The 25,718-nt window shown below is 43.2% G+C and overlaps 1 protein-coding gene across 2 annotated transcripts; it reads left to right on the plus strand.

The window, feature by feature from the left end:
- The first annotated feature begins 7,335 nt into the window (after positions 1-7,335).
- Positions 7,336-25,435, plus strand: LZTFL1 (leucine zipper transcription factor like 1). 2 transcript variants are annotated; one of them, XM_019984983.2, is made up of 10 exons: positions 7,336-7,494; positions 12,010-12,134; positions 14,418-14,612; positions 18,045-18,105; positions 19,109-19,180; positions 20,222-20,287; positions 20,370-20,447; positions 22,386-22,562; positions 23,599-23,702; positions 24,990-25,435. In XM_019984983.2, the coding sequence occupies exons 1-10, from the start codon at positions 7,492-7,494 to the stop codon at positions 25,006-25,008; spliced, it is 900 nt and encodes a 299-aa protein (XP_019840542.2). In that variant the 5' UTR covers positions 7,336-7,491; the 3' UTR covers positions 25,009-25,435. The 2 variants fall into 2 exon arrangements, with proteins under 2 accessions (XP_019840542.2, XP_070632920.1); XM_070776819.1 differs by lacking the exon at positions 20,222-20,287.
- The last annotated feature ends 283 nt before the right edge of the window (positions 25,436-25,718 follow it).

Consider the following 25,718-nt stretch of genomic DNA (forward strand, 5'->3'; position numbering starts at 1 on the left):
TAAAAATATATAACTTGCACACAGATCATGACACAGAATAGTGCCATAGCACTGGAACCCCAGAAGTCACCCTTTGCTCCCTTTTAGACAGTAACAGATAAAGAGATATAACTTATCTTTATATCCCTTTGTTTTTTAGAGTGTTGGGTTATTTTTTCCCTTGTGAAGATAGTGTTTCTAGTCATGACTTACTTGCCAGTACTTTTAGCAAAGCGATGACATTTTGGGCAGCAGTAACTCCTGCACTAGATGCGAACATACCATTCACGCTTTGTTAGGAATTCACGCGCTGGGCTGTTGGAGGTTTGCTGTGCCTCCTCTGCCCTCTCTGCCTTGCTTTCCCAGGCTAACTCTTGCCGGTCCCTCAAGATTCAGTTCAGGGATCTTCTCAATAGTCTCCTTGAAGTCCCAGACTGAACTAAGTGCCCCTTATCTAGTTCCCCAGAGAGTGACCAGTGATATGAATGTGACCTTCTAATGGGTCTAGCTGCTTTGCTACACAGTTAGGAGCCTAGAGAGCAGGGGTTTCAATCCTCTTTGCTCTCCCAACATCCACAGACATTTAAGGCACAGGGCCCAAGCCCTATAAAATATGTTAAATAAAATACTATGGATATTATATAATATATATTAAATATATAATATATAGTATGATATATGATAAAATATATAATAAAATAAGGGTTTCCCAGGTGGTGCTAGTGGTAAAGAACCCACCACCTACCAATGCAGGAGACATAAGAGACTCAGGTTCAATCCCTGGGTGGGGAAGATCCCCTGGAGGAGAGCATGGCAACCCACTCCAGGCGGTATTCTTGCCTGGAGAATCCATGGACAGAGGAGCCTGGCAGACTACAGTCCATGATGTCACAAAGAGTCAGACATGACTGAAGTGACTTGGCATGCATGCACACATGATAAGATAATGTGAGTCCATGACAATGAAAAGAAAACCACACACCCAAATTAGTAATAGTTTCATGGGATATCTTCAAAATGTATCATTAAGTCAACCGATCAACTAGAATTCAATTTGTAGTTATATAAAAACATAAGGGTTAAATCACAAGAACTAAATAATTCATTCTTGAAGACTCATAATTATGAAAGTCATATAAACCAAACTCAAAATAACATTTAACACAGGAAATAGGGATAGCTGGATGTTTGGTAATATATGATGCATGTCCAGGAGAAGGCTTGCCCAGAGCAACCCCTCCCTCCCCCCCAAACACACACAGTATCTGGAAGCCAGCAGGCACTCACAAATGTTTGTTGAGATGTTCCTGTTTAATTTCAATTCAGTTCTTCAAGAATTGCTCAGAGGTATTATAGCCCAGCCCTTGCTGGGGGCAGGGGGAGGGGGCAATTCAGGTTGATCATGTAATAAAGACTCCATCCTTCAAGGAGCTTGAAATAGAGTAGTGAGAAAGACAAGTATAAACCAAGAATGACACCCACCCCATCGAGAAAACTTCCATCCATGAACACAGCTGCACTAGGCGATTCAGACTTTGCAAAGGGACTGCAGAGCCCTATCTTGGTAAGCAGAGCTTCCTGAGCACATCTAAGTTTTCCATTTTCTAAGCTGGAATGCAGTTGGTGAACATATTTCCATTGACATTAGTCCAGGTAAACATGTAGCAAAGATCGTAGATCTAGGGAGGCCCACATTCCTGAAGAAGACACTAGAATAAATACTCCATCACTGTGTACATCGTGTATCTCTCTCTGCAGTTTGACTTGAAATAACAAATCGAAAAGCACATCTCTGGACAGTTTTACTGCCTTACCTGATGAAAATTCTGGTTCCTTGCTCAGGACAACCTTCTCTCCCTCAATCATCATGCTCACCCACAACTCTTGCACACACCTTTTAAAGACCAGCTGGAATTCTGCCTCCTGAAAGACTCTCCTGAACTTCCTTTTACCTTCAAGACAGTTGACTTTCTCTTCTCTGAACTCCCATTCCCCATATTGCCTGCTCTGAGATCCCTTTGCAAGCTTGCGTCTTCCCTTGGCTTGATCATAAGGCCCTGTTTGAAAGGGACAAATCCCATCTTGCTTATTGTTCCCTTCCCCAGAGTGTCTGTTGTGTATCAGGTTTTCCACAAACAATTGCTGAATACAGGGATTGAGCTTGTGGGTCTGACTCAGATGCAGACATGCACATGAAGCTGTGGAATGAGGATTTGGTGCATATCATCCTATTGGCTCAGTGAGTAAAGAATCTGCCTGCAGTGAAGGAGACCAGGGTTCGATCCCTGGGTAGGGAAGATCCACCCAGAGAAGGAAATGGTAACCCACTGCAGTATTCTTACCTGGGAAATCCCATGGACAGAGGAGCCTGGGGCGTTACAGTCTATGGGGCTCACAAGAGTTGGACTTAGTGATTAACCCACCACCACACCATATGTACAGTAAATTATTCTCGTACTTCACAAGGAGGTATTCCTCCCAACCAGTTCCTAACATTTCTTAGTCAGTCTTCAGTTTTCGATGTTTGGGGTGTTTCTTTCCTTTGGGTTGTTTTAATTTTGGAGATTTAGATCAGTGAAGCTAATCTATCATTTGGGCTAAGACATTACCATCATCCACACGGTCGTAAAGGGAGTTGTAGTATTTTATGGTGAACCACTTCCTTGCCTGACCTCCTGTAAAACGTATGATATTTATTTCACAAATCTAACTTGTCAGCACCCTCTAATACTCTGTGGTCACCTGGAGCACTTTGAAACCAATTGACTCAACGAGCAAATAGAAGAACTGAAAATGGCCTCATGCCATCTCCTTCTCCAGGGGATCTTTCCAACCCAGGATGGAACGCATGTCTCCTGCACTGGCAGGCAGATTCTTAACCACTGACTCACCAGGAAAACCCAGTCAAATGCCATAGTTCCTGTAAAGACTCTTTGAATCCTGCATTCTTCCCTTCTTTCACGTCTTGACTACTTTCTCGGTTGTAACTGGATAGGGTGAGGGGAGTTACAGAGGACCCTGGTAGTGTCACATGGACAAAGCCGTATTCCTCCTTCAAGATAATCCCCTTCCCCTGAAATGATTCTCCCCTACCATTTCCTGCCTACTACAGGAGAAGTTCAGTGTTTTGTCAAATGTTCCTTTCCCATACAGTCTTCAAGATTCATATTGTTTAATGATTTTCTTTATTACTTTCTCTTTTAAGTAAAGCCTCACCTTAGTCCCTCAACCCTACCCAAAGATTTATAGAGTAGGGGACTTTCGGGCTTCCTGAATCCTCCAGTTCTTCCCTGAGATGCTGTCTTGGCCACAGAACCTGGCACACAAAGGGGAGCTCTGTAAATAGTGGCAGAAGAAGTCACTATGTCAAGACCAAGCAAATCTGTCACCTTCCTGTTCCTCCTTTCGCCTAGTCTAGGTTGTAAACACCCCCAAATTGGCGGCCCGGTGTTAAGACTAGTCATTTATAAACTCATAAAAGTCTCATTTTGTAACAATATAAAAAGACCAGAGTTGATCTTTATTTACATTGAGCTCTGCTACATGGTGGACTTCCCAGGTGACTCAGTGATAAAGAATCTGTCTGCCAATGTAGGAGATGCAAGAGATGTGTGTTCGATCCCTGGGTTAGGAAGATCCCATGGAGGAGGAAATGGCAACCTGCTCCAGTATTCTTGCCTGGAAAATTCCATGGGCAGAGGAGCTTGGTGGCTTGTAGTCCACGGAATTGCAAAGAGTGGGACATGATTGAGTGACTGAGCATGCGTGCTGCTAAAAGGTATATAATAGCCTTGGTTGTATGCCTCCCACCCAATCCGTCCAGAGTGACACTCACGTGTGCACACACACAAACACATTTTTTTTTTAATTGTCACAGTGATTTAAAAAAAAAAATAGGAGGCTGAGAAACTCACAGTTAAAGTAGGGTGGAGCTCTTTTCCTTCACAGCTCGATTTATTTGCTCTGGTAACCAACACAAGCTAGTAAGCAGCACGTGTTCAGCCTTTTCATGAGCCAGATTCATCACTTTAAGACCAAAATACATGTACATATTTGCTGACACTATTTAGACAGCTTATGTAATAACACTTGGCTCAGCTGGATAGATGGGCTAACAGTGATACTGTTAACATCCTTGGTACAGAAGATTTTGGATTAAAGTAGAATTTTAAATTAAAATTACTGATGCAGCTTTGCAAAACAACTTAAAAAATCACCAAGCCCCAGACGTATTCACCAATGAAATATTTGTATTATCCACCCATGGCTTTGACTCCCTTGCATTAACAGCACTCAGTAAGCATGGGAGTTTGCTAGCAAGAAAATACACTTAAGTTTCCTTAGAAATGCAAACTGGTGAACAACTGTTTACTTAAACTTCTTAAAAGTGTTTATGAAATTCCTTCTTTATCCACAACATCTAGTAAAGTGACCTTCTCTCTATGTGAATTCAGTGAGTACCTACTACAGTAAGGAAAAGAAAATAAAGATTTTGAGGATTAATTATGGAAATAGAATATGTCTAGCCTAGTGTAGGCACTAAATAATGGCAACTCTTATTATCAAATTTGACAAACACTCATTGAACAGAAACATAAGGAATGCTATAGCAAAACAGAACTTTAAGTGATCTTAGAGGGAGTCATCATGGGGGTCTCAGGATGAGAATCTGCCTTTAGATCCTGCAGGGGGACAGAGGTTCTACCCAGATACTACTGGGAGGCCAGTCAAGTTGGTCAGAGCCAAGCCAGTGCTCCCAGGCCATCCTTCCATGCCTGGGAGCGCTCCAGGTGACACGCAGAGCAACCTCTTGTCCCTGAGGACTGAGATCCTTCCATGGGCAACTGCCTGCATATCATTCCTGAATCATCCAAGCAAAGGACTCCTAACCATGCCCCATCCAAACAGAACAACTGCCCTTTCACCCCCTGCTTTTTAGCCGTCATGGGACACTCGATCCCCTACCCGGAGGGTGAGGGCCTTATGTACAGAGGGGTGGGGATAAATTTGGAAGAAAAAAGCTCTGTCACTTGTATTTGGGTGGAACTAAATGGTCAGGAAACCCTTGCCAAGAAGCCAAGAGATTTGAATTCCAGACTTGGTTCTGCTGCTCTTATTCCTGGCCAAGACACTTTACTTTTCTGAGCTGTCTTTCCTCATCTGAAAGTATTATATCCTTCTAGCTCCTACTTTGTCTGAATTTAAAATTATCCATTTAAATTACTTCCATTTTACTGTATTGACCACTTAACTACTAAACGTTTTCATTGCTCCACCTCTTTTTCTAAAGACGTCATCCATTTGTAAGTGATGAAACTAATACAAATATGTTTCTAAAGAGCAAAACCAGAAAGCAGGTGTGAACTATTCTGGTATGGTGCGTATTCAATCATATTCTGGTTTCAAGAATTTCATTTTTCTTTTCATTTATCACCATATTCGTTTTATTTAATGTAAATCGTGTACAGAGCTTAGTAATTTTCCCAAGAACTGAGTTGAGTACTTTTTTAACTTGACACTTTAACTGCCAGAATAAAGTAGTAGCAGATAAATTCTGTAGAATAAAGCTTACTTACAAATGGATGACGTCTTTAGAAAAAGAGGTGCGTTTAGTAGTTAAGTGGTCAATACAGTAAAATGGAAGTAATTTAAATGGATTGACCACTTAACTACTAAACGTTTTCATTGCTCCACCTCTTTTTCTAAAGACGTCATCCATTTGTAAGTAAGCTTTATTCTACAGAATTTATCTGCTACTACTTTATTCTGGCAGTTACAGTGTCAAGTTAAAAAAGTACTGAACTCAGTTCTTGGGGAAATTACTAAGCTCTGTACACGATTTACATTAAATAAAACGAATATGGTGATAAATGAAAAGAAAAATGAAATTCTTGAAACCAGAATATGATTGAATACGCACCATACCAGAATAGTTCACACCTGCTTTCTGGTTTTGCTCTTTAGAAACATATTTGTATTAGTTTCATCACTGACTCAAGCTTCAGATGCCCCCACCTAGTCTTCTGAAGCCTTGAACATGTGACCTTGGATCTCGGTCTCTTCATCGATAAATTAACCAGGTGGAACCAGCTCTCTAAAATCCTGTCTAGATTTTTAGGTTCCAATTGTGATTCTTTTTTTTTCAATTGTGACCCATTTTAAGTTGCACTGTGTAGGAGCCAAATTCAACCTAAGCTCTCAAAGCATTATCTACACTAGCTCGTCTGTTCCTGAGATAGGGATGATGGTAAATGTCCTCCCCCAGCTTTGAGTGTCCCAGTGTCTGGTTCTGTGCTCCTTCTCATTTCAGTGTCTATCATGTGGGGCTCACTTTCTAGTTTACAGGCTGCCTCCCCAGTGATTGTATCCGCTTGTGTTTGTCTTCTGAGCCTCTGAAATGCCCCCTGAATGACCTATGCCCATTCATTGGCTTTCATCTACCCAAGCCCAAGCTCCCTTTACCCCACTGACATAATCCACCTCTTTCTAGACCTCTGCCTCTTCCAGAACAGTGGTTCTTTTTTGTCTTCTTAGCCACACCATGCAACATCTGGGATCTTAATTCCCTGACCAGGGATAGAACCTATGTTCCCTGATGGGGAGTCCAGAGTCCCAGCCACTGAACCACCAGGGAAGTCCCTAGGATAGTGCTTCATAAAGAGTGGGCCACAGTCAGCCCTGGAGGTTGGTAAAAATTGCAGATTCCAAAGACCCAAGCTTGACTTCGTGATTCAGGATTTCTGGAGGTGAGGCCACGGAAGCATTTGTACAACACTTTCCCCTGATGATTCTAGGCATAACAGTTTGAAATACACTGCTCTTTCACCAGTTTCCGTTTGCGGTTGTTTTGTTGTTGTTTGTTTTTAAGGGAAAAGGCGCTATATTAGAGATTTTTTTTTACCAAGAATGTAAGAAGAAATAGCAGTGTGGAGCGGGTTGTTCAAAGGTCTGTCCAGGAATATGGCAGCTCTGGTGCTGGTGGCCTATTTCAGCCAAGTAGGAAGTCTGGGAGAGGAGAGAATTAAGTCTGGGACGCCCCCACGAGTCCGCTGGAAGGTCAGGAGTCAGCAGTCGTGGCAACGGCCATTCGTCGGGGCCGCCAGGCCACAGGAAGTGCTGGGCAAGGCCGGAGCAGCAAGACTGGCTAGGCTGCCCCGCGGCTCTTGGTAGGGATTGGGTGCCAGGCAGCCGCGCCTTTCCCGTTACTCTTGGCAACGGCGGCCGCTCCTGTAGTCGGCGTGGCGCGTGAGGGCGGGACTTCCCGCGCCTAGGAGCAAGTGCGCACGCGGCGGTCGGCTGGTCTCGCGGCACTTCTGTCGCGTGATCTTGAGAACCAATCAAAGTGCGTAACTCCCTAGTCACGTGCGTCTGTTCCCGTTAGCAACGCTTCTAAACAACCCGCCCTACCTCGCGTCTGGCGCGGTCCAGTGTTTCTCGACGACCCCGGGCTTGGTGAGGCTGAGCCTGGCCTCTGCCGCTTTTCCAGACCGTTGACTTCCCCCCCCCGCCGCAATGGTGAGTAGCCGGCCTGTCGGCGCCACCGCGCACCGAGGAGAGACTCGGAGCCGGGGCCTCGGAGTGATGGCGTGGCTTGCGGCAGAATTTAGTCCGGCCCTGGGCCTCTCTGAGGAGGGGACGCCACGCCGGGTGCGAGAGGCTATTAACCTCGGTGTGAAGCCCTTCTGGGATAATTCTTGGTGGAGCCCTCTTCTAGCAGCCGCGCTCCGCCTAGTCACTTTCTTGCTGCTGCCTGAAGGGCCTTGGCCAAGTCACACCTCAGGTGGCTGGCGAAGAGAGCTGGGGGAACCATCTGCCAGCAGAAGGCGCAAAGCGGTTTCTTGTTCCATTCCAAAAACTCAAGTTTATGCACGCGCGCACACACTCACACGCATACCCCCCCCCCTCCCCCCCGCCACACACACACCCTTTGGCAGTATTAATTATGTTAACGAGCCAAGGAGGAAGAACGTGATTGAATACAACTTTCTTATGTGAGAGTGACACAAAAATCCCCAGGCCCCATTTTATACCTGAGAAAACTTGAGTGACATTCCTTGTGTTCTGACCTGTTCAAAAGAAGGCATGTTTTTCCTGGATGCTTGAACATAATCCCGTTTGTCATTCCAGCCGATATAGAATGCCAGCTTAAACAGCAGCCGTCCTTACAACAAGACACTGTACTGAAGTGTTGAGAAAAAAAAAGACAAATCCAGAGTTGGGGGTGCCACTGAAATAGGCTACTGAAATACTTCCGCAACCAGAATTCCTCTTTAGGCCACGGTGTATATACCAAGCAGTCTTGCAGCTGAGGGTACAACTGTGAACGAAACAAACCATTCCCTACCATTCTTGGAGCCTGTCCCACACATTCTGTTAGTTTCCATAAAATACCATGAACAAATTGAAAAAATGGTGATGTCACAAGAAAATTGACATCTGCTCGCATTCTTATCTGCTGTCATTCCATTTCCCAGGCTAATGCTATTTCTGCTACTGAAATCAGCTGCTTATTTCTGTTCCCTTCACTCCCATCCATTTTAGACTAACTTTTCTGTCTTTTGTTCTAAATTTCATTCTCAGTTTCAGTAATTTTTTCTTCTTGGTCTGGGGTCAGTCTTTACTTGACAGAAGAGAATAGACATTCATTGGGCACTTTGCGCAAGGCACTATATGAGAAAACTGTATGGTATAAGAAATGATTCATGCTGTCATGAGCTTACAGTCTACTTGAAGGAGCAATACCTAAGGAAAAAAAAGACAGCTAATAGTTTTTGTTTAGTCACTAGGTCGTGTGTGACTTTTCGACCCCATGGACTGCTGCACACCTGGCCTTTATTATCTCCCGAAGTTTGCTCTAATTCATGTCCGTTGAGTCGTTGATCCTATCCAACCATCTCATCCACCTACGTGCTAATTTTTGGAGGAAGGCATAAGTAGAGTTAATGAGGGCATGTTGGGAGGCTTCCCAGAGTAGGTAAAAAAGGTTTGATCTTGAAGGATGGGTAGGAGCATGCTTATACTTCTGAGAGCCAATTATATGCATTTCTTCTCACCTCTGCAGTGCAGTTGATAGCTTGAAACCAGCCATGCTGGGAGCTTTTACACTGGAAATTAGCAAGGGCTGCAGATCAGTTTTGTACCCCAACCCTCACCAATGCCTGTTGTTATGCATTCACCAGCCACCACTGGGTCAGATTCAGATTCTTGAACAGGAATGGAGAGGTGCTTTTAGTCAAGAATTGGGGTAATGAGAGTGAAAGTATAGGATGTTCAAGGCTGGTAAGCAGACTAATCTAACTGAATAGGCATGTTCTTAACAGAATCTTAGGAAATGGGGTTAGAGAAAGGGTTTGGGGAGTATGGAGGGCTTATGAGTATAGATTTAACACTGTAAGCAAGAATAATTGAAACTATGAGTTTTTTGGTTTTTTTTTCTTAGCAAGTTGTGACATCATTTTGAGATTTCCAATTGTAGGATATTCTTGCTGACAGTTAACCTGAGTATAGAGATAACATCATTTCTAATGTAGGTATTGAGGTTTATTTCAAATGCCTGGTGAAGATGTGTCTTCTTGTGAGTCACAACTCAGGTTGATTGCAACTGTAACATATCTGTGTTCTTTTATTTATTTAAATTATGCCATTTTTCCAAAAAGGATTTGAAAAGCTGAGTGTAGACTTTGGAGTTAGGTTTCCTGGTTCAAGTCTCTGCTCTCCCACTTGCCAATTCAATAGCATAGAAAAAAAAAATTTCTTTGTTCCTCAGTTTTCTATCTGTAAAGTAGGTTTCTATTTACTTTTTCATAGGGTTGTATTGCAGACTAAATGAGATCATGCCTGGCACTTTGTAACTGCTGAATGACTTTTAGATGTTGTCATCATTACTGTTTCTAATGTCTAACATTAGAAATTAGAAATTTGACATTGCCATTTGAAATAGTTCGAGGAGTGTCTAACAATCCATATAAACTAAAACATAAGAAACTTACTCCTTATTTCCATTCACATTGTCCAGCCCTAAGGCAAAACGTTAATTACCAGTTTAATCAAATAAGGTAGAGTCAGGAAATGTAAGTACACACCACAAATGTGTTGGTTTACATTGGCCAGAGTACCTCAACTGGTTGTTTTGAAGCAGTCTACTGGATAGGTAACCATTAGAGAGCATCATGATATCTTGGATAATTCTTAATTTACTGAACTTTAACAGAAGTATTAAAAATAATGTGGGGGAGAAAGACTTGATGGAGCCATTCATGTGGTTGGGGGGTACTGGTCTGTAGGCCAGCCTGTGATACTTGAGAGATGCTTGTAGGTAACACCTTGAAACAGATCATGTCATCCAGGAGAGGATATAGATGGACAAGAGTAAGGGTCTAAGGGCAGCGTCCTGGGAAATGCAGCTGCTTAAGAGGCAAGCTCGAGAAGACAAGGCTACCAGTGAGATCAAGAAGGGAAGGTGAGGTTAGCAGGCAGAGAATGGAGCAGGTCAGCAGACAGCAAAGCATCAGCCACAGTAGTTGGACTTGTTATTAAGTTGCTGGTGAGCTTTGCAAAGGCGGTTGGAGCAGCATATAGAATGGAGACCTAAGAGTAGAAGAGAGCTAGAGAAATGCAGTGGTAGCTGGGGGGAACCTATGGTTTCGTTTTGGTTTCACACGAATGAGGTTTGTGTGCAGCCTTGTCTATAGTCTGAAGGGAAGAAGAAACCTCTGTATAGTGTTGAGAGGAGAAGTGATTGGTTGAAGTCCCGCAGGAGCTTAAAAGAGAACAGATTAAAGCCAAGAATGACCTTCAAAAGAAGGAGCTCTTTCAGTTCACTTGTCAGGCACATGTCCACTGTGTGCCAGGCACTCTGAGGAGTCCTGGGGATACTCAGGGAACCAGAGGGACAAGGTCCTGGCCCTTGTGGTCTTATGTTCTGCATCTACAGGTAAGGATGTATGTGGATGCAACAAAGCCACGGTGAGGGGCTTAGAGGGTGAAGGAGACGGTGCCCAGTGACCTTGGTGTTCTCCACAATGTTGGAGGCAGCCCTGTGCGCTGAAAGTAAGAGAGAAGCCTGGAAAAGAGGACTGCAAAGTATACCTTTGTCTCCCATAAGAAGGCTATGACACATCAAATTACTCTTAAAGATAATTCAACTTATTTAGTCCCCTGCACTAGATGTTCAGTTTTATAATTTCCTTTTGTAATTTTCAGTGTAGCTATAACATGAAAAAGAACTTCATCAGTCTCTAGCTTATAGTTGCCAAGCTCTCATCTGGTTTAAAAGCAAGAGCAATTGATGGCTGCTGCAAAGTCAAATATACTTTTTAAGGCTGTGTGAGATGGAATAAGGTTAAGTTGCTCTAATAGAGTTTTTTTTTTTTTTTTTTAATAAAATGTGCCTTAAAGAATACAGAAGTTTATTTCTCTCACACTTAACAGCCTTCTCACTGCTCATCTCAGGTATGTGGGTCTGTGCTGCTCCATGAGGTTATTTGGGGTACAGTTCCCTTTCATCTTGCTCCCCCAGCCCCGAGGCCATTGTGCTGTCTGCATGGTTCAGCAGAATCTCACTTCCAGGTTTCAGAGAAATTGGGTGTGGCAGACATGTGCCCTGTGTATTAAGGCTTTAGAAATAGCTTTCATTCCTCTGTTCCCATCTGTTGCTGAGAAGTAGTCACGTGATCACGCCTGACTTTAAGAGTGCTGGAGAGTGTTTTCTAGTTGGGCAGCCAATGCAGGAGATGTGGGTTTGATCCTTGGGTCAGGAATATCCCCTGGAGAAGGAAATGGCAACCCACTCCAGTATCCTTGCCTGGGAAATCCCATGGACAGAGGAGCTTGATGGGCTACAGTCCAGGGGTCACAAAAGAGTTGGACGCGACTTAACGACTAAACAACAGCAAGCCATGTGTCTGGAAAGATGGAAAGAACAGCATTTAATAGACATCTAGCAGTCTGCACCACAGGAGAGCCTGTGCCTTTTCATTGCTGGTTCCTTTATTATATTTTCAAGACTAACAAATTACTTCTCTCTTTCAGGCAGAGTTGGGTCTAAATGAGCACCATCAAAATGAAGTTATTAATTATATGCGTTTTGCTCGCTCAAAAAGAGGCTTGCGGCTCAAAACTGTGGATTCCTGCTTCCAAGACCTCAAGGAGAGCAGGTATCAGAGAATTCTGAGGAGACCCGGTGGGAAGTGACAGTCATCCTTTCTGGTGGCCAGTGTGGGGCAGCTATGTCAGAGGCCATACAAACCACTGCCAGGATACAATCAATTATCCATTGTGAGCAGCTACACATAACCTTGCTGCTAAGTCGCTTCAGTTGTGTCCGACTCTGTGCGACCCCATAGATGGCAGCCCATCAGGCTCCCCCATCCCTGGGATTCTCCAGGCAAGAACACTGGAGTGGGTTGCCATTTCCTTCTCCAATGCATGAAAGTGAAAAGGGAAAGTGAAGTCGCTCAGTCGTGTCCGACCCTCAGTGACCCCATGGACTGCAGCCCACCAGGCTCCTCCATCCATGGGATTTTCCAGGCAAGAGCACTGGAGTGGGGTGCCATCGCCTTCTCCTTACAGATATGTAAAATTCAAGAAATCAGATTGTGGTGGGAGCAGTCTGTCACTAAACACGCACACAGGATAGTGAAGGGATTGCAGGGTTTCAGAAGAGCAGTCAGGAAGGTGTTAAGTGCTGGTGGGTTAATAATTGGCATGCTGTAGTAGAGAGTCCAGAACTGTAATTACTTGAGTTATGAATTAAAAGAGTAGAACCATAAGACATGACATTTAGCAAGAAAATACCTATACAGGTTTATATTGAAACAGAAGAGAAAACAGCAGGAAACCATGAAAAGATTGCTGACTAGTACCAAAATTGCTAGCCAGCTTGTAGCAAGAGGTGATAATTCGCTTGTTTGGACCAATAATGGGAGATAATAAAAGTCCGTAGAAAATTCAGTGATAGAGGATAAAGGGAAGCAGCCAAAAAGACTGAATAATAGAGAGACCTCAGGCTGCTTGGGGATCAGATTTTGGCACACCTGGATGTGGGGACATAAAAAGGGTCTCTAGGTGACCTGCAACTGTGGTAAGCTCTAACGTCACTCAGTGGCAGAGACCATCAGCTGTAGACTTATCTGTTCAGTTTATTTATCTAGTCTGATAATCTGGCTTCCTGACTCACAGCAGCTATAAACAGCAGTCTTGATTGGTGAGACTGTGAGATAGCCAAAGAAGGTACTTCTTTATTTACTTTACGCATTGGAGTTTGGAGTACCTTAATTGCTGTTCATAGTAATGAACTTGGGTTGCTCAAAAAGCAACATATTTTTAAGCAGATTTAGTTTGTTCTATTAAAGAATACAGGAAGATTATTGATATTTTTAATAGGGACTTAAACTTCTGGCTTTTTAAGAGTTGTTAAATTCTGCTTGGTAAACAAAACGTTAAAGCTTGGTAGATCAAATACTACTACCTTGAGTATGACTGTGAGAGAAGTTTGGTGGGGCTCCTGCATCGTGTCCTTCTGGACACAACATGCCCTTACTCCTTGTGGAGTAAGGGAGAGGATGACCAGCATCAGGGCTATAGCTCTTCATCCACTGAGTGTCTGAAGGATAAAGGACCTTGAGGGTGGAGGCAGGGAGCGGAGAGGACTGTTCCTGTAACCCTGTCATTGACGGTAGGAGGCCTGCATGGATGCTTTCTCAAGGCTTCAATTTTTGGGCATGTTTCCGAGATTACTGGAAATGACTGTGGGGTTGAGTCAGACCCCAGTGAGACGCTGGGCACGTCACCTCCACCTCCTGAGCCTGTGTTGCATCTGCGAAGTGAGGAGATTGAAGCAAATGCCTTTGGAGTTCCCTTCCAACCCAGACATTCGTCTGTGAAAGAGTGAGGTTTTAGTACTTTTGATGATGTTCATTTTTATGGCACTTTAATTAAGTTCTGGGGTTTTTTCTTTCAGGTCTCAAGATGCTAAGAAAAGCAATACATAATTAGCACTAATTTTCTTACAGGCATTTACTAACTTTTGAATAGTTTATAAGGTCTTTGAAATGCTAGACAACTAATACAAAGAAAGGGAGGAATTACACCTCTCAGGTGACTTATGAAATAATTAAATGTGATAAAGCTAATTTTCACCGAAAAGCTGAAGAAAAATTAGATAGTTTGGGGCTTGTTTCTGAGCACATAACTTGTATGAAAGGATGTGCACATTTGAAGAGCGAGCCACAGTTTAATCATTTAACCAGACATCAAAAACTAATTGAATCTAAATTATTTTCAAACTGTTTTACGAATAAAGAAGATAGTTCCCAGAGAGACTTCACTGTAACCGTTTCATCCCTTCGATGACACGTTGGGGGCTTCTTAGTTTTGTTTTTCATTGTAAATGGTTTCTGTTGTTTACACAGAGGTTTTGGATCGTGGTTGTTTTTCAGGCTTGTGGAGGAGACCTTCACCGTCGACGAAGTCTCTGAGGTGCTGAATGGGTTGCAGGCTGTGGTCCACAGCGAGGTGGAGTCTGAGCTCATCAACACGGCCTACACCAACGTGCTACTTCTGCGGCAGCTTTTCTCACAAGCCGAGAAGTGGTACCTCAAGCTGCAGACAGATATCTCTGAACTTGAAAACAGGTAATAATAACTGTTTCCACAGTTGTGACCATAGAGGCCCAAGCATGAACTTGAAAGCTTGTGACTGTCTCTGCTGCTGTTTTTGTTGAGCATAGACTGTGAGAAAATTCGGGTAGGATGACAGCAACGCATCCAGTTAATGAGTCAGCTCTTAGGTGCCACTCAGAGTCCTCTTCAGAGTGTCCTGCTTCCACTGTTCCTAGGTGTGATAAGGCCTCTGAGGTCTATGAGATTGCTCTGAAGGTGATTAGTAATTATTCCTCATAAGGCTTTGGTTAGCCTGATCAATATTGTAGTCAGTTTTTAGAGATAGGTCAACTAAGAAGTAGAGGTTATGAAACAGATTTGAAAAATTAATTCAACTACCATCAAATCACACTTAGTAGTAGGGAAGTTTACTTCTATTAATTGCATTAAAATTATATACCAATCTTTAAAATAGGGAAAGTTTTCTTAGAAATCTTTGTAATCTGAACAATATAAAAAAGCTCCCTTATTTTTTAAAAATACGGTAAAATCAGTGAAATTGATACTCACTCTGTGAAAAGTCATGCCAGACATCTGGAAAGACTGACCTGGAGCCCGGGGGCCATTTGCTAAGCACAGATGCAGCGCGGCTCACAGTCTGTGCTGAGCGTCACTGGCTGTGGCCTCGGGTAGGGGAGGAAACCGTCTAGCTTCACCAACTGTCAGTAGGTAATTGATGAGAAAACTTTGAGAAATTGACCTGTTAAGAAGCTTAAAAGAGTAGTTAACTACTATTCACTGTAAACACTTTTGTATAGTCAACATCCACGTACTTTTGCAAATAAGTGGAAATGTTCAGGTGGAAATCATCCGTCTTCCTTGAGAATTTACCATACTCAGTAGGTGTGAACTAATTCCATTTTTCCCAGGCTATTCTATTAAAACCAGTTTTCCTTGAACCTCTACCAGATAACAATGTATATTATATTAGAGCAGTTTGCCTTTCAGTTCAGTTCAGTGGCTCAGTCGTATCCGACTCTTTGCAACCCCATGAACCGCAGCACGCCAGGCCTCCCTGTCCATCACCAACTCCGACTCATCTCCATTGAGTCAATGGTGCCATCCAAACATCTTATCCTCTGTCGTCCTCTTCTCCTGTCATCCCCTTCTCCTGCCTTCAGTCTTTCCCAACATCAGGGTCTTTTCAAGTGAGTCAGCTCTTCACATCAAGTGGCCAAAGTATTGGAGTTTTAGCTTCAACATCAGTCCTTACAGTGAACACTCAGGACTGATCTCATTTAGGATGGACTGATTGGATCTCCTTGCAGGCCAAGGAACTCTCAAGAGTCTTCTCCAATACCACAGTTCAAAAGCATCAATTCAAAAAAAAGAAAGAAAAAACAAAAGCATCAGTTCTTCGGCGCTCAGCTTTCTTTATAGTCCAACTCGAACATCCTTACATGACTACTGGAAAAATCATAGCTCTGACGAGATGGACCTTTGTTGGCAAAGTAATGGCTCTGCTTTTTTTTAATATGCTATCTAGGTTGGTCATAACTTTCCTTCCACAGAGCAAGCGACTTTTAATTTCATGGCTGCAGTTACCATCTGCAGTGATTTTGGAGCCCAAAAAATAAAGTCAGCCACTGTTTCCACTGTTTCTCCATCTATTTGCCGTGAAGTGATGGGACTGGATGCCTTGATGTTAGATTTTTTGAATGTTGAATTTTAAGCCAACTTTTTCACTCTCTTTCACTTTCATCAAGAGGGTCTTTAGTTCTTCGCTTTCTGCAATAAGGGTGGTGTCATCTGCATATCTGAGGTTATTGATATTTCTCCCGGCACTCTTGATTCCAGCTTGTGCTTCCTCCAGCCCAACTTTCCTCATGATGTTCTCTGCATTTAAGTTAAATAAGCAGTGTGACAATATACAGCCTTGACATGTTCCTTTGCCTATTTGGAAGCAGTCTGTTGTTCCATGTCCAGTTCTAACTGTTGCTTCCTGACCTGCATATAGGTTTCTCAAAAGGCAGGTCAGGTGGTCTGGTATTCCCATCTCTTTCAGAATTTTCCACAGTTTATTGTGATCCACATGGTCAAAGGCTTTGGCATAGTCAATAAAGCGGAAATAGATGTTTTTCTGAAACTCTCTTGCTTTGTCGATGATCCAGTGGATGTTGTCAATTTGATCTCTGGTTCCTCTGCCTTTTCTAAAACCAGCTTGAACATATGGAAATTCACGGTTCATGTACTGTTGAAGCCTGGCTTGGAGAATTTTGAGCATTACTTTACTAGCGTGTGAGATGAATGCAATTGTGTGGCAGTTTGAGCATTCTTTGGTATTGCCTTTTTTTGGGATGGGAATGAAAACTGACCGTCTCCAGTCCTGTGGCCACTGCTGATTTTTCTAAATTTGCTGGCATATTGAGTGCAGCACTTTCACAGCATCATCTTTTAGGATTTGAAATAGCTCAACTGGAATTCCATCACCTCCACTAGCTTTGTTCGTGGTGATGCTTTCTAAGGCCCACTTGACTTCACATTCCAGGATGTCTGGCTCTAGGTGAGTGATCACACCATTGTGGTTATTCGGGTCGTGAAGATCTTTTTTGTACAGTTCTTCTGTGTATTCTTGCCACCTCTTCTTAAAATCTTCTGCTTCTATTAGGTCCATATCATTTCTGTCCTTTATTGAGCCCATCTTTGCATGAAGTGTTCCCTTGGTATCTCTAATTTTCTTGAAAAGATCTCTAGTCTTTCCCATTCTATTGTTTTCCGCTATTACTTTGCACTGATCACTGAGGAGGGCTTTCTTATCTCTTCTTGCTATTCTTTGGAACTCTGCATTCAAATGGGAATATCTTTCCTTTTCTCCTTTGCTTTTTGCTTCTTGTCTTTTCACAGCTATTTGTAAGGCCTCTTCAGACAGCCATTTTGCTTTTTTTGCATTTCCTTTTCTTGGGGATGGTCTTGATCCCTGTCTCCTGTACAATGTCACGAACCTCCATCCATAGTTCATCAGGCACTCTGGCTATCAGATCTAGTCCCTTAAATCTATTTCTCACTTTTACTGTATAATCATAAGGGATTTGATTTAGGTCATACCTGAATGGTCTAGTGGTTTTCCCTACTTTCTTCAATTTCCCTTTAGTACTTCAAAAATACAGTGTTGACTACAAACTTCAGACATGTTACATTAACATTGTAGTTTAGTTGTGGCAATTATATTGTACACTCAGTAAGTACAAAAAAGTAGGTGCTGTGGGGATTCAGATTTGAGTGCATGGAACTTAGTTCTTCTACCTTTAGTAACTGGTACCATTTTTGATGTGACAAGGCTCTGTTCATCTCGCTCTGTTGTCTCTGGCATGTAATAGGTTGGTACCAGTGCTTTTATTCGTCTTGTGCGTATGATACAAATCTATTTTAAACAATTACTTTTTCATGTTTTATTTTATCTTCAAGAGAATTATTAGAGCAAGTTGCAGAGTTTGAAAAAGCGGAATTTACATCTTCAAATAAAAAGGTAAATTTTGGTCCATATCTTAATAGCCACTGTTTAGCATCCTCAAATTGCTTAGAACGTTCAGAGGCTGAAGTGAGAACTCTCAAGGAAAAGCATTCAGCTCAAGACCAGAATTCAAAAGTTGCCTTGTGGATTTTTAGGCAAAAGAAAAGCTTTGGAAGTTCCTGTGAAGCACTTGTTTTTGTCTGCTGTCTCACACACCTGCGGGCACATGCTCACGTCCCTTCAGTCCACCTGCCTCCCACTTGTGCAAGCTCTTCACGCAGGCCTCCTGGCACTGTCCCTCCCCAGCCGCGTGACTGTGAGACGACTGGGCCTTGTTCTCCTCCTCTCTCCAGTGGAGACAGCGCTAGTCAGGGCCTGCTTCTCTCTGTAATCAGCCCTGTTGTCTACAGCAACCCTTCCACGTGTGCACTTACCATGAACGCTCTGGCGTTGCCTGGGGAAACATGCCGAGAGGAGTCCAGGAATGTACACGTACAGAAGAGTTTTCTGATTGTTCCTTTGGAACTGATTTCAGGCTAAGAAATTTCTGGTTCAGAGGGCATGAAGTCTTGTGCTTTAGTAGAATGTATGTATTGAGTTGTGTCAAGTTAGTCACCTGCAATGTAGTTTACCTAAATCCTCATCATTATTGCAATTTTGGGGGGTTTGTGCAGAAATGTTGCTTCCAGCTCCCACAGTATTAGAACCTCAGTCCCTAGGTCCTAGGATCTTTGTCTGCTCTGGCTTTGACTACCATCCCTCCCACCCGTCTCTTCCATCTGTCTGTTTGTTTAAGATACAAGGAGGATGGCTTTCATTTTGATCTACCTTTGGTTGGGCACTGTGGGCCAGGCTCTGTCCTCAGCACTGGCACGTGGTAGAGAAGCAAACCAGTAAAAGTCTAGCTGACATCCCATGGGTAGGTTTGCACAGTGTCTCCCACTTAGAAAGTACAGGGGCTCAGTGATTACACGTGCTTTATTTGGTGGTGACTTCAGTTTGGTTTGCTTCATTTCAGTCCATCATAGACAGCATGAAGCCAAAACTGGCTCCACTTCATGAAGGTGGAGCGGCAGAACTCCTGAACAAGGTAATGTTGCCGTCACTGTGAGAAATGCAGCTCTCAGGGTGTGTGCTGGCTGCCTGCGCAGCTCTAGGTGGACATGGGGTGGAAGGTCCGGCCCTGTCCACTGAGCGTAATTAGTCCGTCAAAGTAGTTGTCCTTAATGGTACTTAGTAAGAGGTTTATAAAAAATAATTACTAATATACAACTATTTTTCATGACTCTTGTGTTTTCAACATTATGCTAGATGTTGTTACATAAAAAGAAAAGTAATACCTGGCCTTTTGCCTTCAAGACCTTACGGTCTTGTTTAGAAGGGATAACTAACATTCTAGAAATGGAGACAGGAGACTGCTAACCTTTGTACCACAGGGTGGCAGAGAAGACACAGTGCCATGTGGATGAGAGTCGTGGAGGACTGGCTGTTGGGTACGGTGCTGCCCAAGCTGGGCTGAAAGGCAAAGACACAGTGAATTGTCAGAAGAGAAAGGCCAGCAGGGGACAGAGTGGGCAGCAGTCCAAGGCAGGCCCGAGGCTGGCGTGCCTTGGAGCAGAGTGCAGGCTCTCCTCCGGGCAGTGGTGTGTGTGCTAGAGTGTGGTGAGACTGCGCTGACAGGCGATGCTCGTGGTGGAGCTGGTAACGAGCGAGGGCCGTGGGCCTCTGCTCATAGGGACCCTTAGGGGCTGGACACAGGGTATGGAGTGGTGGTGATTGTGCTTAGAGGATAAGTGGCAGGTGCCATGCTGTGGAGGCCAAGAACAGAACAAGAGTTTCAGGATCAGCTAGGTGAGAGATGGCAGAGGAGGGGACTTTGGGAAAAGGCTGAGAATAGAAGGCTGAAAAAAGTCTGAGAGACTGTGAAGGAAGGAACTAGAAGTCTTAGAGCCAGAGATGACTCATAAATGTTGAGGCTGGCGGACTGGGTGAAGCTGGGATATTACCAGTAGCCAGAGCATCCAGACTCTGGAGTTTCTATGTAATTTAAAAATTCAAAGTATAAGTGAAACAATTTCAAGGATGAAAAGTACTTTGGCTAACATAGTAAAACTTGAATTTACTCACAAAGGAAATTATAAGACTTCAAGAAGAGAATGAGAAATTGAAGTCAAGACTGAAGACCATTGAATCACAGGTAACTGAGAAATACCTAAAATTATTGAAAGCATTCCTTACAGACTGAATATTGCATGTTTTCCATTTGCTCTTGATTTTAGGCAACAGATGCATTGGATGAGAAGTCAAAGCTGGAGAGAGCACTGCAAGATTTACAGCTTGAGCACGGGAGTCAAAAGGTGAAGTCAGTTTTAGCTTTTTCATGTTTTCCAGATAGAACCAAGTTAGAAACTTCCATGAAGTCTTAGTTGCTATCATGCCCCACCACCGGCCACTCCCCAAGAAGGAGGCCACCGCTGCTGTCCTGCATCGAGACAGCCTTGTCCAGGAAAGGCCACGTGAGCGCCTGCTCAGGGCAGAGGGGGCACATGCATGGCTCACGTGCTTCGCGTGTCCCAGAGCACATGGCATCTAAGATTTGCCTAATTTTTTTTTTTTTTAAGTTCTTTTCCCTTTCACTTTCCCATTCCAATTCCAATAGGAAAGAGAGAAGAATGGAAGAGTTCTTAGTTAATTGGATTTGTTGTTGTGATTTAGTCACTAAGTCCTGTCAGAGGTTTTGCAATCCCATGGGCTGTAGCCCACCAGGCACCTCTGTCCATGGGCTTTCCCAGGCAAGAATACAGAGTGGGCTGCCATTTCTTCCTCCAGGGGATCTTCCCGACCCAGGGATCGAACCCCGGGCCTCCTGCATTGACATCTTCAGGAGTATGATAAAATGAAATTAATTTATTAGTTGTGCATCTTCAGATCCATCTGTATCTAGCAGAGTTTGTGTAAAACAGTGAAATTCAGTGTTAAAGTTCTCCAGGTTTGTCTGAGTGGAGTGACTGAGCCCCGCTCCAGCCTGGAAGCCATCGTGGGCACGGTTCTGCCTCGTGTGGCCTTTGCATGGAGATGAGACGCTATAGTAGGACCCCGCCAGCACGGCGGTTTGACTGAGTCTTCTTTGCAGCACTGGCTTTCCTAGTGGGTTTAGTGCCACTGTAAATGTCTACCAAATAATCCCCAAACTCGCTTCATTAGACGTTGGTTACCCTTTTTCTGTGGAAAATTTCAAACATGTATAAGCATAGAAAGAATAGTGTAATGTAACCCAGGCACTCGTCACTCAACTGAGCGGTAGCTCAGTCGCCAAGGCGTGGCCAGCCTGTTTCATGTTAACCTCTACTTTCTTCTCTTCTCCCCCATGATTTTTGAAACGAATTTAAGATATTACATTATTTCATCTGTAGATACTTTTTTAAAATAAAAGGATACTTCTTACATGGCTAAAATGAAAGGAAATATATATGAGTTTCAATCATTATGTACCAAGGACCATAAATTTATAAAACAGCTGACTACTGTGGAACAGTTGTATAATTTCTCAAAAGTAGAACAGTTGCATTTTTGATGATAAATTTGTTTTACAAGCTATTGAAGATTTTGCTCCAATTTTACTTTTTTAAGATTTGGCAAAAGCAAAATGAATACAGAGATACAGTGAAATAAAATCATTTTCAAGACCAGATTTCAAAAATAAGGAATTTTTCTTCTGTTGATAGCAGTGCTCCATGTTCATAGTTAGCAATTATGGACCATTTTCCTGTCTTATTAATATTATTCTTCTTTACATTATAAATGGTATCTGGTAGAAAACATGATCCAAGTAGAGAGAAGATCCAACTGCTTATGTTACACAAAGTGTACGAAAATGTGTATTTCAAATTAAGATAAAAACTTTGTCTTGTAAATGTAGCAAGCCATATACTCAATAAGTGTTAATTAGGCTCTTATAATATTGTGAAACATGTCACCCCAACTCTGGGAAACACAACCTTGTCAAATTTAGGATCTCACCTCTCTCGTTCTCCCTTTGGAATTCCAACAGCTCATAAATCATCCTTGACATACTTGGAAATCAGTGACTGCTGAGTGACCCTGTGTGTGCAGGACACCATGCACTGGGTACCGAGTGACCCTCCAGGACTGCAGCGGCAGAGGAGGCTGGTGGGGGGGCTGGCGTGCACACGCAACACACAGCCTCCTCTTTCCATCGCTGAGGTGTTGAGTCTAAAGCCGTTACTATTTAGGATGTCAGCGTGAACTTATGTGGGTGTACGTATTTTTCATAGGATTTTATAAAGGCCCAAGACTTGAGTGACTTGGAAAACACAGTTGCTGCTTTGAAGAGTGAGTTTCAGAAGACACTTAATGACCAGACAGAAAACCAGAAATCCCTGGAAGAGAATCTAGCAACGGCCAAGCACGACCTGCTGAGGGTACAGGAGCAGCTGAGCATGGCTGAAAAGGTCAGGTTTGTCTGTCCGCGTCGGACTGAGTGATGAATGCAGTGTAACTAAGGGAAATGTGGATAGCTGCAGACTCACTGTATTTTTTCTCAAGGTATTAGGCACTTTGTGTTCTAAGAGATCTGTCACTTTTGGTAGAAAGATTGCTCTCTGACACTAAAGTATCTGTAGTAATAAAAAGCCTGTACTCCTTCCTGGTGTATGCTCACACCCACCACCCTGCACCCCCGTGTTGCTTGTCCTGATCATCCCGTTTATAGTCTGGCAGAGGGTTGGGTGGTGTTTTTCTGAAGGGGTCTGTCCCTGTTTCTTAATTTACAAGCAGCATGCAGAGAACTCGGAGAAGGCAATGGCAACCCACTCCAGTACTCTTGCCTGGAAAATCCCATGGATAGAGGAGCCTGGTAGGCTGCAGTCCATGGGGTCGCTAAGAGTCGGACACGACTGAGTGACTTCACTTTCACTTTTCACTTTCATGCATTGGAGAAGGAAATGGCAACCCACTCCAGTGTTCTTGCCTGGAGAATCCCAGGGACGGCGGGGCCTGGTGGGCTGCCGTCTATGGGGTCGCACAGAGTCGGACACGACTGAAGCAACTTAGCAGCAGCAGCAGCAGCAGCATGCAGAGAACTATTCTTTTCACTTTAGGGATTAGACTCTTAAGAATATACAAGCTAAACTGTAATTAAATTTAAAATCCTCTTCTTAAAATACTTTGGGATTTAGAAAGAAGAGCATGTCTATTTTATCTGAAAATGAATTGACTGTTTCAAATAGATTTCCCATATCTGTGACATAGTATGTTTGAATTATTTGTTAATAATGTACTTGGGAAATGTTACCATTTTATTGGCTTCTCACTTGAAAGAATGTATTTTTAAAGTTTGAATAGTTTTAATTTTATATAAATACATTAAAAATAAATTTAAAAAGCACAGTATTAGTAAATTAGGGCAAAAATGTATATTTTCATCAGATGTGTTCTTTCTTTCCTTAACTATTTCTTATTAATGGACTGAAATTTTTCCTTATGTAGGAATTAGAGAAGAAATTCCAACAAACAGCAGCTTTTCGAAACATGAAGGAGATTCTTACCAAGAAGAATGATCAAATCAAAGACCTGAGGAAAAGACTGGCAAAGTAAGCTGTGCTGATCTTGCCCCTTGGATTGTCCCCCTACCGGGTTGATGTCTGTCCTTCATTAAGTCTAATCTCGTGTCTCGAGAGGTCAGACCAGTGGGGAGTTGCTTTGTCATTCAGTCCAGCAGCCTGTGCTTGGGGAAGGCAAAGGGGCTCTGGCCAGGCCTCATTCGTCACACCCACTAGGGTCTCTTTTCAGGTTCAGCTGGACCTTTAGAGTCACTCAGGGCCACCCTGGGCTGCTTTTGCCATGGATTCTCTCAGCAGGATGTTGGACAGACGCCTCAGCAAGCACATAGCGCAGCACCGGGCATTTCTGCTCAGGGGTGTCCTTGCTGCAGTCCAGGGCCTGCTCACACTGTGCTCCCACGTGACACTTCTGTTGCTGAATTGCTCAGTTGTGTCTGACTCTTTGTGACCCCGTGGACTGCAGCCTGCCAGGCTGCTCTGTCCACGGAATTTTCCAGGCAAGAATACTGGAGTGGGTTTCTGTTTCTTTCTCCACGGGATCTTCCCAACCCAGGGATCAAACCTGAGTCTCTTGCACCTCCTGCATTGGCAGGTGGATTCTTTACCATCTGAGTCACCAGAGAAGCCCCCAGATGACAATTCAGGTGCTACAAAATGAGATCTGTGTGTGGATGCCAGAGCCAGCGTGCCTTAGAAGTGCATGCCCCACGTAGGAGCGGTGTCTCTGGTACAGTTATGTGACACTCTGGCAGGGGTGTGTCCAAGAACTCCCTGCACATGGGGAAGCCTAAGCCCTGGTTTCTGCCGTGGATGTAGGGTTGCCCACAGTTCTGGTGGTCCAGATGGGGTCTTGTAATCAGGGTCATTTCTGCCATCAGTGGTTCTGCCTGGAAACTCAGCTGACATTTTACTTTTATCAGAGTTCCAGGGTACCAGAGCTGAAAAGTGAATCCCAGATCAAACTTTTCCTTAGAGAAGGGGGTTGGTTAACCTTGTACTCACAAGGCCATATCAGCTGTTTGTGTCCATCAACCTTCGACTAGATAATAATCTACTAAGCTGACACGGGTGTAGATGCCACATGTAGTAAAGACTTGGAGCCTGACGGTACGTCAGTGGTTTTCTGGTCCATTCTCTGGTCCAGGAATCCTCCGACTCACCCCCATCATGCCTTAAACGAATCTGACTTGTACCACAGCGGGGATTTTAGATGAAGGATGCAACATTACTGGCTTAGTCACTGGAAGTGTTTCAGGTAAACTCATTTGGTACAACAATTGACATTATGCTCTTAATTAAATACATATTTCTTTCCAGATATGAACCTGAAGATTAGAAACTGATGATTTCATCTGGAAGCTGCCACAACATGAAAGTACAAGCCCTTTCTCAGCTCAGGCATGTATTTGAAGCAGTTTGTTATATTCCCTCTGTTTATTTTTCGAAGATTTAGACTTTGCTTATGATATTTAGAGCTAGAGTTCCTGTTTCAGTTACCTAATTGAGAAGAGAGAAAACCTCCTGACTGATTCTGGCTGGTCATCCCAAACTCCTCTCTGCGAGTACTCCAGTTTCTTAGTTCAAAGGCGGTGAGAATTCTTTAGAGTAAAGAAAGAGTTACCATTTTGCATTAATATAAAGAGTACACCTTTTCAATACCTGTTAAAGCTAGCTTTGTCTACAGTTGCGCGTTCCCTAGAATTCAAAATATAGAATTATTAAAGATAGTTTATTATAAATAAACCTTATTTTTAAAAATGAAATCCAAATTGTTTTCTCTATGTGATCAACAAAAAATATATATGTAAATTTGTTGAAAATGCGAATGCCATTTATTATAGGCATCATTTTTACCAATGACCATGAGGATTTGATTAACTCCTTGAGTCAGACATGTTTTGCAGCCTACCTTTTCATAAATCCGTATTACTGATGAAGAAGGCAGAGGCATCCTTGTACTTCTACAGTTGAGAAAGTATCTGGACTCAGAATAAATGTAATCTTTACACTTCAGTTTATACAATATTCTATTAAATTATATGTTGA

The sequence above is a fragment of the Bos indicus genome, chromosome 22 (genome assembly GCF_029378745.1).
Source record: "Bos indicus isolate NIAB-ARS_2022 breed Sahiwal x Tharparkar chromosome 22, NIAB-ARS_B.indTharparkar_mat_pri_1.0, whole genome shotgun sequence".
NCBI classification, from domain to species: domain Eukaryota; kingdom Metazoa; phylum Chordata; class Mammalia; order Artiodactyla; family Bovidae; genus Bos; species Bos indicus.

Excerpts from the sequence above, each read along its gene's own strand:
- LZTFL1 (XM_019984983.2), top strand. Across the intron at positions 20,288-20,369 it reads TGAAGACCATTGAATCACAG|GCAACAGATGCATTGGATGA; the intron begins GTAACTGAGAAA and ends TCTTGATTTTAG. Across the intron at positions 22,563-23,598 it reads AGCTGAGCATGGCTGAAAAG|GAATTAGAGAAGAAATTCCA; the intron begins GTCAGGTTTGTC and ends TTCCTTATGTAG.